The sequence below is a fragment of the Adiantum capillus-veneris genome, chromosome 21 (assembly GCF_014529385.1).
Source record: "Adiantum capillus-veneris isolate H3 chromosome 21, ASM1452938v2, whole genome shotgun sequence".
In the NCBI taxonomy this organism is placed as follows: domain Eukaryota; kingdom Viridiplantae; phylum Streptophyta; class Polypodiopsida; order Polypodiales; family Pteridaceae; genus Adiantum; species Adiantum capillus-veneris.
The window spans coordinates 82,249,460-82,268,226 of record NC_140951.1 but is presented as its reverse complement, the minus strand read 5'-3'; the positions used below and the strand labels follow the sequence as shown (position 1 = coordinate 82,268,226).

The 18,767-nt window shown below is 45.3% G+C and overlaps 1 protein-coding gene across 7 annotated transcripts in view; it reads left to right on the top strand.

The window, feature by feature from the left end:
• EMB2757 (Transducin/WD40 repeat-like superfamily protein) overlaps positions 1 to 11,806 on the top strand; it is a 66,743-nt gene extending 54,937 nt beyond the window's left edge. For 3 of the 7 annotated variants that reach the window (XM_086493853.1, XM_086493851.1, XM_086493854.1), the window contains exons 11-14: positions 8,976 to 9,082; positions 9,157 to 9,220; positions 11,199 to 11,393; positions 11,500 to 11,765. In XM_086493853.1, coding sequence (XP_086349979.1) covers positions 8,976 to 9,082; positions 9,157 to 9,220; positions 11,199 to 11,315 — 288 coding nt within the window. In that variant the 3' untranslated portion in view covers positions 11,316 to 11,393; positions 11,500 to 11,765. Of the gene's footprint in view, positions 1 to 8,975; positions 9,083 to 9,156; positions 9,221 to 11,198; positions 11,394 to 11,499 lie in introns of those variants that run through there. The other 4 variants (XM_086493852.1, XM_086493856.1, XM_086493855.1 and 1 more) reach the window with 4 other exon arrangements.
• The last annotated feature ends 6,961 nt before the right edge of the window (positions 11,807 to 18,767 follow it).

Here is an 18,767-nt window from a genome sequence, read left to right as displayed (position 1 = left end):
CAAAGCGCTTTTCTCCTACAGAGGCTTAAGCCTTCCGAGGTTAAGGGCTGAAAACGCAAAATGCTAGGGTACTCTGCTTGGATCTGCAACTTTGAGGAGGCTATGGGCTAATCTGCTATTGCCGATGTCAAGCATGTTGATGACGATGTCGGAAATCTGAAAACACTGATGTGACTGGCTAGATCTGCGATATAGGGCAAAATTAGGGCTGGAAACTGAAAACGTTGGTGCTGAATGAGGGCTGAATTCTGTGGTGGTGCAGATGGCGAGGGATGGTTGAGGAAATGCAAAATGCCAAGTTGATTTTGCTGGTCTTTGAGGGCGATGGCCGAATCTACTACCATGCTGCCCGTAGAGTATTGGTGGTACGAACTTTGATGCTCCGAGGGTGACCCTAGGGTCACTTATATATGTAATTAATGCTGGGTCGGGCAAGGCTATTAAAAGCCTGACGACTTCTATTGGGCTGGTCACTTATTTATAATTAAACATCACTAATAAGAGGTGCTTCACATGTAGATACTACCTAGGCTTGGATATTGATGCTTGACTATGCGAACACTCCGGATATAGGCTCATAGAGGTGCACATGACACTTCCTAGGTTGTCTTAAACCCTAGAAGTAGGAGTTAGCTTGTCCACATGCACATACAGTTAGATGTTCACGTGATAGTTTTTTTTTTTTCGAGAAAAAGATCCTTCTATTAGTTACTGAAACTGCCCATAGGGCTACAACCACCTCTTCAAGAGAGGGCTACAACAACCATGGTGGGAGACTCTCCCAATGAAAAAACCAGCATATGTACAATGGGGCTAAATCAAGAAATGGGGAGAGGGAAAAGCCACACAGGTGGTTGGTAGTGCCATCGGAGTACACCCTCGACCATGGTGTAGAAAGGCCCAGGACGCCAGAGTCGAAGGAAAGCCTCTCTGCTCTCCCGCATGTGGTCGGAGCTGCCCTGTAGTCCCTCGAGCTGTCCTCTTAGAGTGTGGATCAGCTCTAGCCAAAAATCACGAGTACACCCTCGACCATGGTGTAGAAAGGCCCAGGACGCCAGAGTCGAAGGAAAGCCTCTCTGCGCTCCCGCATGCGGTCGGAGCTGCCCTGTAGTCCCTCGAGCTGTCCTCTGAGAGTGTGGATCAGCTCTAGCCAAAAATCGCGAACAATCTTTGCTGGTGGCATAGGGCGAGCCTCAAAGATGCGGAAGCAACGGGCCCGCCAGATGAACGAGAGTGTCAGGCCACTGATGAGCTCCCAACACTCCTCTCTCTCACTGCACCACTCCTGTGGAGTAAGCTCTGTAGCAGGCTGGAGTGTAGGTCGCCCCTCCTGCATCACTATCATCCTACTGGTGGAAGATAGCTCAAACTGAAGTGCCGGGCCCGTGAGGGTGGACCAAGCCGCTGCTCCCCAAGTACTGTCCAGTTGTGGAGAGAGCAGGCATCAGCTGAAAAACTCGTAGCCACACTTGCTGGGCCGAGGGACAGTCCCAATGACAGTGACGCTGACTCTCCACAAGATGGTCACAAGCTGCACATGCGGCCGAGAGACTACTATGCACTAGCCAACTCCCAACTGCTGTAGCTCTGTGTGCTACTAGCCACTGAAACAACGTGACTCGCCTCGGCTGTTTGGAGTCCTATAACCTCTCCCAGAAGGCTGCCAAGAACTCCGTTGTGAGACCCTCCTCCTGCCAATGAGGTGCTGCAGTGAGGCAGGCCTCTCTGTGTGCTGCTAGTATATGACGTCCCAGTCGAATAGTGTACTGAAAAACAGGACACCTGGGTGGTCTGTAGAAGAGAAAGGGTCCCTCCAAAGCCACTCACCAGGATCCTACTATACTCGTGCCAGTGGACAGGACTCCCAAGCCCACCGCCTCCAGTGTCCAGTCTCAATAGCTACTGGGTCAGGATCGATGATACAAGTCCTCCCACGGATGCCCACTACTCGGATCCTCTGAAAACAGCACACTGCCACCTGCGGGGCCTCTACTGCAACTCGCTGTAAGCGTCCCCCACCCTGAAGCTCGAAGAAAAGGGATGGAACAGTCTCTTAGCAGGCCCTGACTGAGATGAGAACCTCCAGTCGTGTGAAGGCTCCCATCCATCTGGGTGCTACTGGCTCAGAGGCGTGAGCCACTCAGCAGGAACTGCCTCTGAGATGTCCTGTCCTGGCACATGCTCTGCACCCCTCTCATGCCCTGTAGCTGGAAACCCTGCACCTCCTTTGACAAGCCTGTGAACTCTAACCAGTCACTTAAAGAACACGCTGGACCCGTTGCCATGGGACCCCAGGAAACATGAGGCCGACTACCAACTAAGTGGCCTCTCTGAGTGCTAACCATGGGGTTCCAGACAAGGGGCTGCCGTAGGCGCTCCTCCGTGCAAGTAGGCTGTCTCTGCTCCAGGCCTCGCCGCAAGAGCTCCCAAGAACGAAGCAAACTCACAGCGAAGCGGTCCTCCAGTCTCCTACTCAAACCAACTCTACGCATCTCTGTGAAGATCCATCTGGTCGAAGGTTGCCAGGGGCCTCTTGCCTGAGGCACCCTAGCACGAAGCCATTGTAGCAAGAACTCCTTCAGGGCTCCTCACTTGGAAGAAGTCCTATGACGATGAACTTCCCAAGAAGGGCTCTGCTCTGCTGTGCTGGGTCAATGATCCCAAGTCCTCCCTGTGAATAAGGAAGAGTGATGACCTGCCAAGCCACTTTGGCTCGGGCTATCTGAGTGTCATGTCCTGACCAAAGGAAGTTCCTGATCAGCCTCTCTACTTGGCTGATACAAGATCCAGCAAGAAGTGATGTACCACATAGTCGCCAACAACACTTGGTTGGCCACTACTACTCTGCCAGCCAAAGAAAGTCGTGCTGAGCTCCAATGTAACAACTTCCTCCTGATAGATAGGAGGAGGGGAGCAATCTGCTGCTCGAAAGACAAGTCCAAACCAACCTGACAGCCCAAGTACCAAACTGCAGTCCCTAGGGGAATCCACCTAAAACCCTCTCCTGGCATCCAATCGGGCACAAGAGCACTACCAATCGAGAAAGCCACTGTCTTTCTCCAGTTGATCAGTGCGCCCGATGCACAACAGAAGGTCTCCAGAGCCTGCTCACACCTGTGAAGGTTGGCCTCCTGGCCAGCTAAGTACAAGGCTGAGTCGTCGGCAAACTCAGCATCCAGTAGCTCATCTCCCCGAATAGGGAGTGTTAAGCCTCGTAGACCAACCTGCTGCGGCACCAAAAACCTGCTCATCGCCTCCGCATAGAACAGAGAGAGGAAGGGGGCAAGAGGATAGCCCTGTGTGACCGAACGTGCGAGCATGAAGCGATCACCTCTACCTCCTGCCAAAAGTACCTGACTGTGAGCCTGTCTGTACAAAGCTGACACCCCTCTCATCCAAGCATCTGAGAAGCCCATCCTGCGTAGAGTGCCCTCTAGAAAGTCCCAGTCAACTCTGTCGTATGCCTTCTCAAAATCGAGAAGAAGAATCACTAGGTCCTCACCACGGAGCCGTGCTAGGGCAGAAGCCTCCCAAAAAGTAAAGATGTTGTCAAGGATACTGCATTCCTTGACAAAACCTGTCTGAGTCCCATGTATAAGGCTCTCTAGAAGTGGCTGAATCCTCAATCTGAGAGCCTTGGCAAGAATTTTGTAGGCTGAGTTGAGAATGGTGATGGGGCGCCACTGTCGAATCTCATCCAAGGAGCCACCCTCCTTGGGAATGAGGTAGATCAAGCCCTCACTCATGCTGTCAAGCATCACTCTGTGTGCAAAATGTACTGAAAAGCACTACAGAGATCTGGGCCAAGCAGGTCCCAATACTCCAAGAAAAAACCGGGAGTCAACCCATCCTCACTTGGACAGCTACCACGGGGGAGGGCCCTAAGAGCCGTGTGCAGATCCTCAAGCTGAAGTGGCAGCTCAAGCCTTTGACGCATCTCCTCAGTCACAAGACAAGGCATCTGTGCCCAAACCTGCTCCTTGCATGCATCTTGATACTCTGACTGGGGCTCTGCAGACAGTAACTCATGGTAAAAGTCAGTAGCAACTGCACGCATATCCTTGGGCTCAGAAGCAACTGACCCGTCGGGCCTCCGCACTGACTGACCTTGGCAAGCGAATGCCGAGGTCCCACTGCCTCAAAGAAAGCAATAGTCACTCTGTCACCCATCTGGGTCCACTGAGATGCCTGTTGGTGGAAAGCAAACTCATGTCGCCTCTCCTCTGTGCTAACAAGCTCTTGTCGACCTGCTGTAGCTGCTCCTCCAACCAAGGACTGTCTGGATGTTGCTCGTGTTTCTCTGTAATGAAGCAATGCCCCGTCTGAGACGTTGCTCCTCCTCTCTCACTGCAGCTCGGCGAGCCAGAGACTCCTGGAGAAAGAAACGGCTAATCTGAGCTAATCCTGAGGCCACTCTATCAGCAGGAGAATCCTATCTGTCCAAGCTCTGTCCAAAGAGCCTCTACTCGCTCTCTGAGTGCAGAGTCCAACAAGACCCTCTCTAGGATGTGAAGCATCGTGCTCCCACTCCTCTGCCTGTCTGCCACTGTGAGGATCACTGGTGCATGGTCTGAGAAGGAAGTCCCTGCCAAAATGCCAACTGTCCCTCCCAAGTCACTGAAATGGTCACTAGTGTAGAAGCGATCTATCCGCGATAGATTCACTCCTCCCACTCTGCGGTCAGAACGAGAGAAGGCAAGGCTGTCTGGGGGCCTCACAAAACTAGAGTGCTGCCAAACATCCAAGACCCTCCGAGTCATACAAAACCGTTGCCAGCTCAACTCCATGCACAGTAGCATGGCTACCACCAATCCTGTCAGAAGGGTCCTCCAACATGTTGAAGTCCCCTCCTATGCAACAGTGTTCTGCCTGTGGCAGAGACTCAACTATCTGTGACCAAAACTTTGCTCGAGCACTCGCCACATTGGGCGCATAGATGTTCAGGAAGCCCACTAGGCAACCCTGAACCTGCAAAGTAATCCACTGAGCCATGCTTGGCACAATAATCCCTCTGCCCACAACAGCCTGCTGCAAAGAGTCCGCAATAGTCATACATACCCCACCCTGGATGCCTCCAGGTCCAAAAGCAGCTGACCAAAAAGTATCATATCATCCACGCAAGAGCTGACCACAACGTCTAATGCGGCTCTCACACAGATGGTGCTCCTGAAGCATAAGGAGATCAATCTCTCCTCCCATAAGGCAGCGCTGTATCTGGAGGTGTCACCGCAAACTTGGCCAATGGCCACAAAGTCTGAAGCATGTCTGTAACTCCTAGTTCTCCCATGTGGTGAGAGAACTCTAGGACCTGTGTGTGCAACCATCCCAACACTGAGTCGAGAGTCCACTCAGTCTGGTCCCTGCCGCAAAGGGAAAAGGAGAAGCCAATTGCCGAGTCCAAGGCCTCTGTCCCCCTAGCTGCAAGGAACAGAACATGGACCCTGAAGCAGGCTGCCTCATAGTTTGCTGAGGGGTCGCCGAGAAAACTAGTAAAGTCGTAGTCGAAGAAGTCCCATCGGCGCCGGATGTCAATGCTCGTCAGACCACGAGGGATAGCTGCAAGGGGAGACGTCTATACCTGTAGAGGGGGCTGCAAGAAAGGCTGTCCCTCTCTTGCCAAGCGACTTGTGGCAAAGGCGCTGCCAAGAGTTCTCCTAGCAGCCGGAGAAGGCCCTGCCCCTTGGGTCGACTGTGGAACTGAAGCGGGAGGGGGGGGGGGGGGGGGGGGGGGGGGGGGGGAAGGAGCAGGGGGGAGCGGTGGAGAAGAGGGGCGGGGGGAAGAGGCGGCGGGAGCAAGAGGTGGGGGCCAAGATGATGAAGAGGGGGGGAACTCTGTGGGGGGGAGGGGCTGTCGAGGGTGAAGCTGGGGTGGGGGTTGGAGCAGGAACCTCATCCTGCTCAAGAGGACCAAACCGGTTCCCCGTGGGAACTGCTGCTGAGTAGGCGCCCGAGGACCACTCTGAGTGCTAGGCTGTCGCTGTGGCCCCTGTCGTCGTCGACCACGGACTCTACCATCCCTCCTCCGCTGGAGCCCTAGTTTCAGAGGGTGGCTCTGCATGTGTGCGTTGTGTCTCTGTTTGTGGCTGCTGGCGAGCCCTTGCAGGCTGGGGCTGAGTCTGTGGTGTAGGTCGAGGCCTCCTCCATGGACAGGCCTTCGCGAGATGGCCCATCTATCGACAAATGAAGCACTGGTTCGGGAGGCCCGAATACTCCACACTCTATCTAAACCAACCCCCACTCACCCGAGGCACAAAAATAACCTTCGGGAGCGTGTGAGTGTCTCTGACCAAAACTCGAAGTGAGGGAATGCCAGCCGCCTTGGCAACCACTGAGGCTGCCGTGCGAGGTGTCTCCAGGACAGTCCCAATGGCTGAGCCGATCCTGGACAAAAGTGGTCCCTCCGCAAACGCGAAAAGCAGACGGAGATGGGGATGCCTGCCTCCTCTACTAGAACATCCGAAGTAGGGTCGAAACCATGTCTCCACTGTCGAAAGTCGGCTCGTGCTGCTTGGATGGTCAATGGACTCATGGCGATGACCTTGGACGCCATCTCGGAGGTCTCAAACTCGATCTGATAGTAACCTCGTCCGAGTATCTGTACTCCAAGATCTTGCCCACCTCTGCGAGAAGGCGGGCCTGGAGAAGGTCACGTAGCTCTCCTCTGCTAGGTCGGGTGCCGAGAATCTTGCAGATGACTGAAGTCGCCTGCAAGCGCTCTACCTCTGTGGCTAGGCTCACTTGCTCTGTCGGTGAAAGAGCAAGTCGAATGGTGGGCTCAGCAGGGTCGGGCTCGGGGGCTTCGGACGAGTCCCTCTATGGCGGAGCTGGAGCCTCCATCTGTGTCTACTGCTGTGGTGAAGAAGCGGACGGAGAAAAGACTCTGCAACCGAGCGCGCCGAGCACTGTCCAAAGAAACAATGCTGCCAGAGCCAATTGCAGGAGTCTTCGGGAAAGAGGAAGACGGGGGGGGGGGGGGGGGGGGAGCGGATAAAGCGGGCAAGGGGGCGGGAACTGAAGAGGCACCGGGCGGGGGAGTGGCGGCGCGAGAGGGCAGCGGGCGGGGGTGGTGCAACGCGAGAGGGGGCAGCGGACGGGTACAGCAGCGCGCAGCAGGGGGGGTGGGTGGGCTGGGCTGCCTCGCGCGAGGACAGGTGGGGGCGAGGGGCAGCTAGGGGGGGCGTAAGCGGTAGCAAGCGTATGCTCGAACATTCACGTGATAGTTTATCTCATCCATGTTGGAATCTCTTGATGTAGTGGAGTTTAATATCCAGAAAGTATGCTTCACAGATGTAATACTATGTTGTGCTTATGCCACATATGCACAACTCACAAATGCACACACGTAAACATGAATACATGAAGTCCATCTGCTTAGAGGAGGTCCATTGTATGGAACTTAGACTCTTGTCCAATCGCACAGAAAGCGGTTACAACATTGTAGGACACGGGTCCATCTCCTCGAAGAAGGAAAGAACCTTGTCCATCTGCTTAAGGCGGGTTGTTTCCTCCACTCAAAGCGGGTATTCCATCAGTCTAAACATGTTCAAACAAGTCAAATGGGTTCAGACAAAAGCAACCAGATTCAAACACGTTCAATCAATATCAAACAAGGTCAGACAATATGTGCATTGTTGGCCTTTTTCCATGTGCTTGGGCTCTAACCTTTTTAGCCCTTTATTTCAATAAGCTCTTTTCCCTCATGTCTATTCTTGAGAGACTATACTTTGGGCACTGACGACGTGAGTAGGGATGTCATAGCTGTTGTCCAAGCTATGCATGATAAAGGTGATAATCTTATTCTTCCTGTTTGGACAGCAGCGAAGTTGAGATCACATATTGTCAAGTTTGGTTCTTTGCTCTTCGTAGGTTTGTAGTAGTATTCGTTTTTCGATTTCGTATTTAGCTTTCCTGACGACTTAAGAATGTGTTCCATTAGAAGTTGTGTGAAGTTTGATTTCTAGGATTAAGTTTTTAAAATGTTTTATTCTTTTTTGCTTAAAGTTGAGTACTTGTTTTAAGCCAAGTAAGTCGCGTCAACTTATTTTACACATGTCTTTTCTAAAAACATTTTTAAGTTAATAATGTTTTGTTTTATTTAGTAGCAAACAAAGTGATTTAGTTAGTTAGTTTGTTTGTTTTTGTTTTTCTTTTCTTTTCTTGTGTCCCTTGCTTTTATAGTTCTATGAGTGCTTTATTCCCTCTTATAATTCGTGAGTTCAGACTTTTCTGAACTTATGAAGGTATACTATACTTTGGGCTAAAATAACAAGTCTTCTGATTTTTATCCTATGTAACATTCGCAATATGTTATAATTCTTGTAGTTCGATTAGTACTGCACGTCTTCGTACGTCTACTGATAGTACACGATCATACGTGTCGGCTTTGCAAGCTTGGTCTTGCTTCCTATTTGTGATGCTTTATTGCTTGCTTTGTCTCTATTTCTTTCTTTCTGTGTGGAAAACATGGTTCTGTTTAGGTATTTGGGCTATAACAAAGCATTTTGCAACCTGAGTATCACATGAAGGTTAACAAAGCGAAATATGTGAAGCTTGCTAGCTAAACTTGTTCACTGCTGCTAGTGAACCTTTGATAGCACTTTGCACTGTGGAGCAAATGAGCAAACCCTTTCTTTCACTCGAGCATTTCTGAAGTGGACAGTGCATTGTAGAGTGTGCGCGTCTTCGTTAGCACATGCCTGCTAATGCATGTGTGCATGTTCGTTTTTAAAGCATATGCCTCCATATCTTCTTCTCATCACTACGTGACTTGTCACTGCATGTGCGCTGATGTGCATGCACATGCAAACGTGCAGGTAGGCGAGTGCACTATTGGAGCATTTTCGTGCATGTAGTCAAGTGCCCCTTCAAGCATTTATGCATATGTGCATGCGAGTTTTCAAGCATATGATTAATCCCCTCCTAAGTGTTATTTGCTAATCACACTTGGTCTTGTGGTTCTTTCTCTATTTTTGTAGAATTCTTTCCAGATGCGCAAAGAGGTAGCACTTGGAAATCCTGGCACTGCAGACATCTCCATAAGAAAAGATGACAAAATTGTTGCGACGGCTGGTTGGGATTGTCGGTAAGCATTGAGAGAGCAGATTTAGAGACTTGAAACAAGGCTGCATGATGTAACTGCCTTGACTTTGCTGCCAGAGTGCGAATCTATGATTACCGGCGAAGTCGTGCACTAGCAAAATTAAAGTACCATTCAGATTTGGTAATGATTTTCTTTGAACGGGCTTTTATTTGTATAATCATTTTGGCAAATGAGGGGAGGGATGAACATTACGTGGGTTATTGTCAGAGCCTAAAATATGTTGACAATGTTGTTGACGTAGGTTTTTCTGTTCCTTTTTCTGTTTCTTTGAGCATTGCTCTTTCTGAAAATTTTAGATTTGTGCCTCAGGCATCCAAAAGTGTGCTCTCCCCCTCCTGCCATGCACACAAAACAAGGGGGCCTGAGAGGGATGTTCTTCGCTGTTTTGAACTGAGGGCTGTCTGCCCCCAAGACCCATCTAGCTTACTTGCCCTACATAATGTGTGGCCAGCTTATACCCAAAGCCATACAAAAAGGTAGCACTCAAACGTAAAGCTGAACTCTAGCGCCTCCTGATGTTGAACACACTGAAAGAATTCGAAGATTGCCAATGCTCGCTGAGGAACTGATTTTGGTGTTTTTTTTTGGGAGGAACAAGTGAAATTGGGAGGATGCCGCTGGGTAGTCTTTACACACCCACCAGCCACCTTAACCACTAGGTTATGAACCGGTTGGCAAATTTGGTGAAGACTTTTACCGCGACGTTCTCTGTGAGGTAATATGGAATCTGAAAGTCTCCAGCCAGAACCTGCTTCCATATGTCTTCTTACGTCCACCTCAATGTGTTACGTCTGAGCCTGATACAAGGGTGGACAAGCAACTTTGAGAGTCACAGTGAAGGAGAGTGACAGTTGATTGAGAAATTCCGACTCCACCAGTACTTGTAAAGCCAAATCACCCCACACAGTGTTGCATGCTGCTCTGTATTCCGCCAAGGTTGGGAGCGAGCCTCCTCTTGGCCATTCCCTCGCCAGCATCGAGTGCCCTCTGTATTCCTGGCAGGAGTCGCGCCATCGGTCGTCAGATGGTCGCCAAGTCAGCACTTGGAACGTCAAGTGTCCTGCACTGCAGGCCAATCAATGCTATGCAAGTCAGCTCCTGGAATGTTAGCTCCTGCTGACAACTGAGCAGCCAGAATGCCGTGCTTCACTCTATATATTACTGCCACATCAGCATTTTCAATATCATTGGACTGCCTGTCTGACACAGCCCCAATCCACTGTTCGCTGACAACTGAGCAGCCGGAATGCCGTGCTTCACTCTATATATTACTGCCACATCAGCATTGGGAATATAATTGGACTGCCTGCCTGACACAGCCCCGATCCACTGTTCACCTGTGACCCAATCCACTGTTCACCTGTGACGGGTCACAGCTGCCAGCCCCCCTCCCCCCAACTCTTAAACCGCTGCAAAAGGACGATCCCGTACTCACTGCTCCTGCCGTGACGCCTGGCCTCCGCCGGTCGCCATGTGGTCACAGTGATTACGGGGAAGCGTCCTTTCCCTACTTCATGCCCTCTGGGGTGAATGAAGGCTACGAGGTGGTGGGGTGAATGAAGGCTGTGAGGCTCTGTGGAGTCTGCACCTTCATACTCCCAACTCAACAGACCCAGAGTGAGGCGTGCTGGAAATGCTCCCATGGCAATGACCTCATTCACTAGCAGAGCCCCCAGCCCAATAGTTCAGTTTTCTCATCTTGATGAGGAGAAACCAAGACTTTAGTTAGAGGTAGAGCAATGCATTGAGTGGTGTGCAAGATAACAGGGAGTCCTCCCAGTCAAATTGAGCCTTGGATGTGCTCCCAAGAAATTTTGTGGCCTATGCTTGCAAATCCAGCTAATTGTTAATTAGATGTTTCAATTGGATGTCTTTATGCAGTTAATTGTTAACAAGGGTTAATGAGTCATGCTTTTTTAAGAGGATGTGCACTAGTCATCCAATCGTGCAATTGGATGTTAACAAGGGTTAAAGAGTCATTGCTTTTCCAAGAGGATATCCACTAGTCACAGCATAATTCGCTCTACACTAGTCATATTGTCAAAAAATGGCCAGTCTTTCAAACTAACCAATATAGTATGATTTGTGTGTGGAGTAGGTCAATTCAGTTTGTTTTTCAGACGACTGCAAGTTACTTACCTCTGCTTCGAAGGACGGGACGATTGCATTATGGTCCATCTATCCCCCTCAGGAGGATCTTTCAATCTCAGCTTGACTTATCTTGACCTTCATCTATAACCTCAGCCGGAGAAATTATTTCCAGGTAGCGGACGGTGGGGAGCTGTAACATTTTGTGAGTGCTCAAATTTTTGTGACATTTTGTGATTGCTCAAATTTTTCCTTTTTCCATTATCCATGTAAATTCCTCATATCATTATTGATATTTGTCCATTTTGCAGGTAAATAATTGTGGTTTGCTAACAGATATGAAAATTTATTAGGGAAAGGTCTCACAAGTTCAGCAAAAAGAAGTGACCTAAAGAGGAACAATTGCGCTAGTGATGAAATGAGGGCTTTTTCTAAAGGATAGTTTCCCTCCAATGTATGTTTTGTAGCAGTCACCTTTTGTTCTTGCACAATGATAGCGGTCTGATCTTCTATTTTGTTATTAAGTCGTATCCTTTCACTTGGTATAACCCTAATTAATTTTCAACTACTTTGTAAAGCTCTGTTACTAGGCTTGCTGTATAATAACTTAAATAATGACACTTTTAAGTACAATAAAAATAGAAATCTCAAAATCATTAGAGGAGGAAATTCTCAATCTTGATAGAACCCTTATCTATTCTAGCGATGTTTCACACGAAACATCTTCATAGGAATTTCAGCATTTAGACTAAAGCCATTCAAGTGCATAGTTTAGAATAATCGTGTATGTATTATCTTCTTGGATGCTCAAAAGTCTGAAATGCCACTATACGTGAATACAAATTTTATATGTACTGTATTCTTGGATGATCTAAACCCTAGAAATCCCATCGCTTGTGGGTACGAAGACATTTAGATGCCAAATGTATATGCCACTATATAAACTAGTTATGTTATGTTACTAGCACATACAAAAATTTTGGATGTCGTGATTGATTTTTAGTCAAATGTTAGATTTATAGTCGGTATAAAGGTCAAATTCTATGATTTTCCATAGTGCATACAACACCCAACATATATATGGTGTGACCTACATCGGTTTCTCGGGGCATAGTCCTGGTCGTTCTTCTTGTCGACTTTTACGGTGGATAAGGGGAGCGGCCGGGCTTGCCCTGCCCGACTCCAAAAACAAAAAAACCTACATGGGTTAATTGCATTCCAAACCATGTCCAAGAATATAAAGCTTGTGCAATTATCAAACATTGCCATCGTACATTTTTCTATGTTTTGCAATTGAGAGGTATCATTTCTTTGAACAGTTGTTATGCCGCTCTCTTGGACTAAGGTGCCCAACTTTGCAAGGATTTTCTTCGATGGTTTGATCATTTTCTATCATGAGACCGATTTAATTACTTTGAGCATTTGATAGGATGGGCTAAAGTTAAATGATGATTTGACATTTTTTTCTTTTGAGATGAAAACCACTACTTTTAGGAAACAAGACATATTGTCCTAGATTGGTTATAAATTAGTGTGAACTAGATAGAAAAGGTATAGCTTGCTCATGAAATTATTTTAAACTATGCACTATGATTATATTTATCTAGATTCTAAGCTGTAATTTTATGTGTGATGAAGATATGTAAAAGTAACGATTACCCAATCGTGAAATTTTCAAAGAATGATTGTGTCCAATTAACGTTTGTGATGTTTGTCTTGGAGAAAAGCATACAACTAGCTAAACATTATGGAGGTGTTGCAATCTTCTGACCTATCATTGCCATCTCTTGCATCGTATGATAAGTTGGAATTTTAATTTGAAAATAATCTTTTTGGTTAGAAAGCAATCACTCTTTCATTGTTCTTGCATATTTGACTGGAGGCTTCCTAGTTGGTAATAATGTATTGCACTTGATACATTATCTCTACTTCCATGAACAAAATTGTCGTTGAAAGTTCTTCAACTTTGATATTTATTCAAATGTGCCTGTGTTTTTTAACCTAGAAGTGCTTTGCTCAATATGATCCAAAAGAGGTGAGACCATTGAAAGAGGTAGCAAATACAACTCTTAACATTTTAAGTTGCGAGGAAATGTTCCAACTCACCATATGCTTGCCTTAGTTATCAGAAACACTACTAGAAAATACATTCTTCATTGAGAACTAGTTGGATATTCTTCTCAAGTTGGAGGATTCACTTCAAGGTGATGTAAAACATTGTCATGGGCATGTCCTCTTATTGCATTTAAGGGGTGAATTAAGGTTAATGAAGCGCATAATGTCGGATTGATAAAAAATCCATCTCCAACTAGATATATGTACAAGAATGGAAGCTCAAGAGCTTCTAGATGCCAAGATTACTTAGGATCAAAGGAAATATCGATAAACAAGGGTTGCGCCGTATGTGTCACGTGTCAACTCCTCTTTGTGTCAATCAAAGAGTTTATTTAGACACATCATAAATTGAACACATTGATCACTTTCCTTGCTCAAATTTGAAATCAGAGAGTCAAGATATAAAATCTTAGACTCATGGTGCACCATAAAAGAACTAAGATGTTCATAGCCCAACAAGCTTATATGCATATGACAATCTTGTATTTTACCTCAAGCCAAACTAATTTGAACTCTAAGAATTGTTTTTCACTTTCTCTTCATGATATCATGACTTGCACATCATCTTCAACACAATAATGATGCATGGCAAGCGTTTCTTTAGAGATCCACTCTCTATCCATATAAAGGTCGGTGAGTAGGAACCAAAATGACATCAAATGCTTGAAGGGCTATGTTGGAAGGAGGGATGTCTAGAAGGTACCCATCGACCAAAAATATAGAATGACAACTTTTTCTCGTTTCCATAATAGGCTTGTCCTCTACCAATAGTAATAGTGTGACCATCCTTTGTTATAGTGTTAAAATTATGTTGAGTCATGAGATCTTTAACTCAAAACTTGTTTCTTTTTTTATAATATGCAATTCATGGAAAATCTAGGAAAGGGACATTATTTCCTTTACATTACTTTCAAAGATGGTGATATTTGTTTCTTTCATTATTAATATACACTTTATGGAAAATCTAGCACAGGGACACTATTCACTTTAAAATGCTTTTGAAGATGGTGATATTTGGTATCAATATCTTGTACATGGATGATATCATTGTCTCAAGTTCAAAGGAGGATCTTATTGGTTGGGTGAAAACTCAACTCATGTTTACCTTTGGTATAACAAATTCTAGTTTGCTGCATTATTTTCTTGATTTAGAAATAGGATATTCTCCTAACAATATTTTCAGACCTCAAAGGAAGTGTCTTCAAAATTTGTTGCAAATGTCTAGTGGTATGGAAGGTCTCCCATTCTGTGTCCTACGGATCCAAGTTCCAAGTATCGAAGGATGGTGATGACACCTTTTAATGATGGATGTTATGCAGTGTGGGCTACGTATTGGCTCTCTATTGTTCTTGGTTTAACCCTTGGCTTGATGCTAAGACATGACTATCTTGAGTCAATTTTACTGTTAGCTTCACCCCTCTCATTAGCAAGGAGGTCATTAAGTACTTTGGTATGCGCATGGAGCTATTAACTATGGTCTTTACTACAATAATGATGATATTCTTGTTAATTACATTCATTTCGTTTAGGCTTTTTGTTTTTCCACATAGAGATGTGCTTCTGGTAATTCCTTTCTCCTTGGTAATACTCGTATCACAAAATGCTCAGTTTTATAAGATTTTGGATTATCTTGCCATTATAACTTCGCCTCCTACCACTATTTGATTAGATTCCTAGAGTGCTAGTGCATTAACATGTAATCGTTCTCATGGGTAGATTAATCACATTGATGTTCATTATTGTCAAAGAGTCTAGGATTTTGTTACAAACACAATGGAATCAAATTATGAAAGGAGAGTTTTTCTTTAAGACGATTCTGTAGAAGAGAACTTTAGGTTGTATTGGGCTAATTTCATTGCACATTTTACACACTAGAGTATCAATTATTGCACATAACTTGAAGAGAGTCACACAATTAAGATTGAAAACTTATTGAGGACCGGATTTTTTTGGAGCTGGTCCCCCCTCCAAAAGGTCTTTGTATTATAACTCTCTCAATGAGAGCTTTGATACAATACAAAATTGTGCTCTTGCAAAGCTTTTCTTGAACCAAGAAGATGATGAACTTTATGATTCCATGGTGTAACCCTCGTTCCCAAGCCCTAAACATCACAACGATGAGAAAGAACTGTGGGGTAAGAGGTAGATGAGGGTGAAAAGAAGTATTTATTCATCAAAAAGATCAAGATGAGGGTAAAAAGAAGTATTTCTTCATCAAAAATTAGAATTTCGTATAAAGCTCTTAGGATACCTAGAATAATATAGAAAAAAGAGAACTTTCACTTGCTTGGATTTGCATTCATAGACAACTTCTCTTGAGCTCCCATGTGAGAGGGGAAGAGAGAGAGAGAGATAGAAAATCAAATCCCAAGAGCCCTTCCCTTTTTGCTAATCCCCCACTTGCCAAAATTCTCAAATGGAAAGGTAAAGGTGAACACTTTAAATTCAATTAAGTGTATATGCTAACACTTGTCCCCCCTCCCATCCTTGCTTATCTTGCATAACCTGCCCCCTCTTCCCTTTTGACTTGTCTTGGCAAGTGTACACACACACACACACACACACACACACACACACACACACACACACCACACCCACACCAATCTTCACTTGAGAATATTGTAGGAACCTCCCCTTAAGGTACCGATAATTGAGGATTTTTGGCAAATCTAAAAGAGTACCATATGACATGGGAAACTATCATGGAATTAGAGAATGGAGGTATAATCAGAGGTACCACCTTGGACAAGTCCACTATCACACTATCTAGACTAAACCCTTCATGGTAGTAGCTATTACAAAAAGCTCTTGTAGGTCCACCACCTTCCCCACGTCTTGCAGCACTTTCACTCCTTCACCACCTCACTCTGAACAATAACTACCATAATCCCGTCTATATTCTCTTTGGTGGAACACCTTCAAATTTATATGAAGGTGGGGAAAGATTTTGGAGAAATCTGAGGGGCAAGCGGGTTGAGAATTTTGGTAACTTGAGTCTTGTGGATATGTACACACATTGTGGATATGAGCAACCAAATGCTGAAAAAATACCATTTTATGGTTCACTCCCATGTATGCCCTCTTTTTTTACTATTGAGGATGTATGCGATGGGCCTGAAAAGTAGGCCACTCACAAAGCGAGAGATCTTCAAGGTATCAAGCTGGAGATGATCAAATGGATAGGATATTTCACACATGAGTGGATATGTGATATGTTCAACCTGCACTTCAACATGGTATGCCTTATGATTGGAGTACTAATTGGGTCAAGCCTTTGCATATAGGAGGGGATCTAATGAATGTAAACAACTACCGAACGATAATGATTGGGTCTCTTATAGCAATGTTATTTAAGTGCATAATAAAAATGAAATTGAGTGATTGGGTTGAAGAGAATGACAAGTGTACAAAAGGACAAGCGGGTTTTTGTCGATGCCATAGCACCATTGATCATCTTGTCACTCTTCCTGTTCTCATTGAGGAAAGTCGGCTGAAAGGCAAGCGATTGTATTGTTGTTTTGTGGACTTTAAGAAAACCTTTGATATGATTCCTTGTAACAATTTGTGGAGAAGGATGGAAGAACTCCAAGTGCCAAGTGAGTTTATGCTTGCGGTTTCTCGAATCTATGAAAAGGTGATGTGTCAATTGCGCATGGAAAGAGGAATTTAAACAAAATTTGTAAGCATTATTGGGGTTAAACAAGGATGTCCATTGTCACCAACTCTCTTTGGTATATGCATTGATCAATTGGAATAAATGGTACTTGACTTTATGCAAGAAGAAGGCATTGAAGAGGTCACTATTTGCAATGCGTTAATCATGCTTTTGTTGTATGCAAATGATGTAGTGCTTCTAGCGCATACTTTAAAAGATGCACAAAAGATTATGGTTGTCCTTGAGAACTTTTGCTTGCATAGTGGGCTGATTATGAATGAATCCAAAACAAAGGTTATGCGTGTGAAAACCAACCACAAGGAGAAGCTATGCATTGTCTACAACAATGAGACACTTGAAGTTGTTGAGAGATTTAAGTACCTTGGACTTAAGGTTCCGACCAATCACAAGTGACATGAATGTGCTATGATTTGTTTGGAAGCGGGAAAGAGAGCATACTATGCATTTGAGAACATGTATAATGCGGGAAACATCAAGTGTTGGGTTCTCAAGAAAAACCTTTTTCACATTGGTGACAACAGTTCTTCTTTATGGAGTTGAAGTGTGGGGTTGGAGCATCTCAAAGTCTACTTGGAAAGAGTTTGAAAATGCCCAAAAGTGTTTTCTTACAAACTTTCTCCAATTTAAGACACAAATACCATATATGCTCCAACTTCTTGAGTTGGGATCTCTCCAAATTGAGGTTATGGGCATGGAAAGGGTTGTGGAGTACATGATAAAGATGCGTCAAAACCCCTCACATCGACTTCCTACAATTGCATGGGAAGCAAGCAAAAAAGTTCAAAAGATGCATAAAAGCAAGATCTTGAGCACGGGATGGATGCGAGACATAAAGAAGTGGTTTGGGAGATGTGATGCATTACACTTGCTACATGATGCCTCAATTGACTCATAAGTGAATGAAGCTTTTCTACAATCCCAATGTATTACGGCTTGGGAGGAATCTGGTGGGTCACGATTCATACATTACATGAGTTTGAGAATGTCCGAAAGCGTTTTCTTACAAACTTTCTCCAAGTTAAGACACAAACACCATATATGTCCCTACTTTTTGAGTCGGGATCTCTTCAAATTGAGGTTATGGGCATGGAAAAGGTTGTGGAGTACATGATAAAGATGCATCAAAACCCCTCACATCGACTTCCTACAATTGCATGAGAAGCAAGAAAAAAAGTTCAAAAGATGCATAAAAGCAAGATCTTGAGCACAGGATGGATGCAAGACATAAAGAAGTGGTTTGGGAGATGGGATGCATTACACTTGCTACATGATGCCTCATTTGACTCAGAAGTGAATGAAGCTTCTCCACAACCCCAATGTATTACGGCTTGGGAGGAATTCAATAGGTCACGCTTCATACATTACACCACCCATATTTCCTTCAACTACAAAACCATGTTCTCCACTGAAGGGAAAATCGTACTCACACTTACATGCTTGAGCCTACTCCTTTGTCAGCGATATGCACTATCGCAGCCATTTGGCTTAGCTCCCACTCCCTTGGATGTCAGATAGGATGTTGGGGCAATGAAGAAGAGTCAAATCGATTGTGTACATTATGCTCAATGCAAGTTCGAGAGTCTGAGTATCACACACTACTTGATGCTCAGCTTTTGGTCACATCCGAACTTGCTTCCCTCACATTTTTAGCCATCACTTAGACCTACATACTTTTCTCTCCCAACCACAACGTGGGCTCTCCATTGCGACTCTCATCACCACAATTTTGGAGCATTGAGAGTCACTCATCAGTCACACACATACTACATCACATGTAACTTTGGTCCC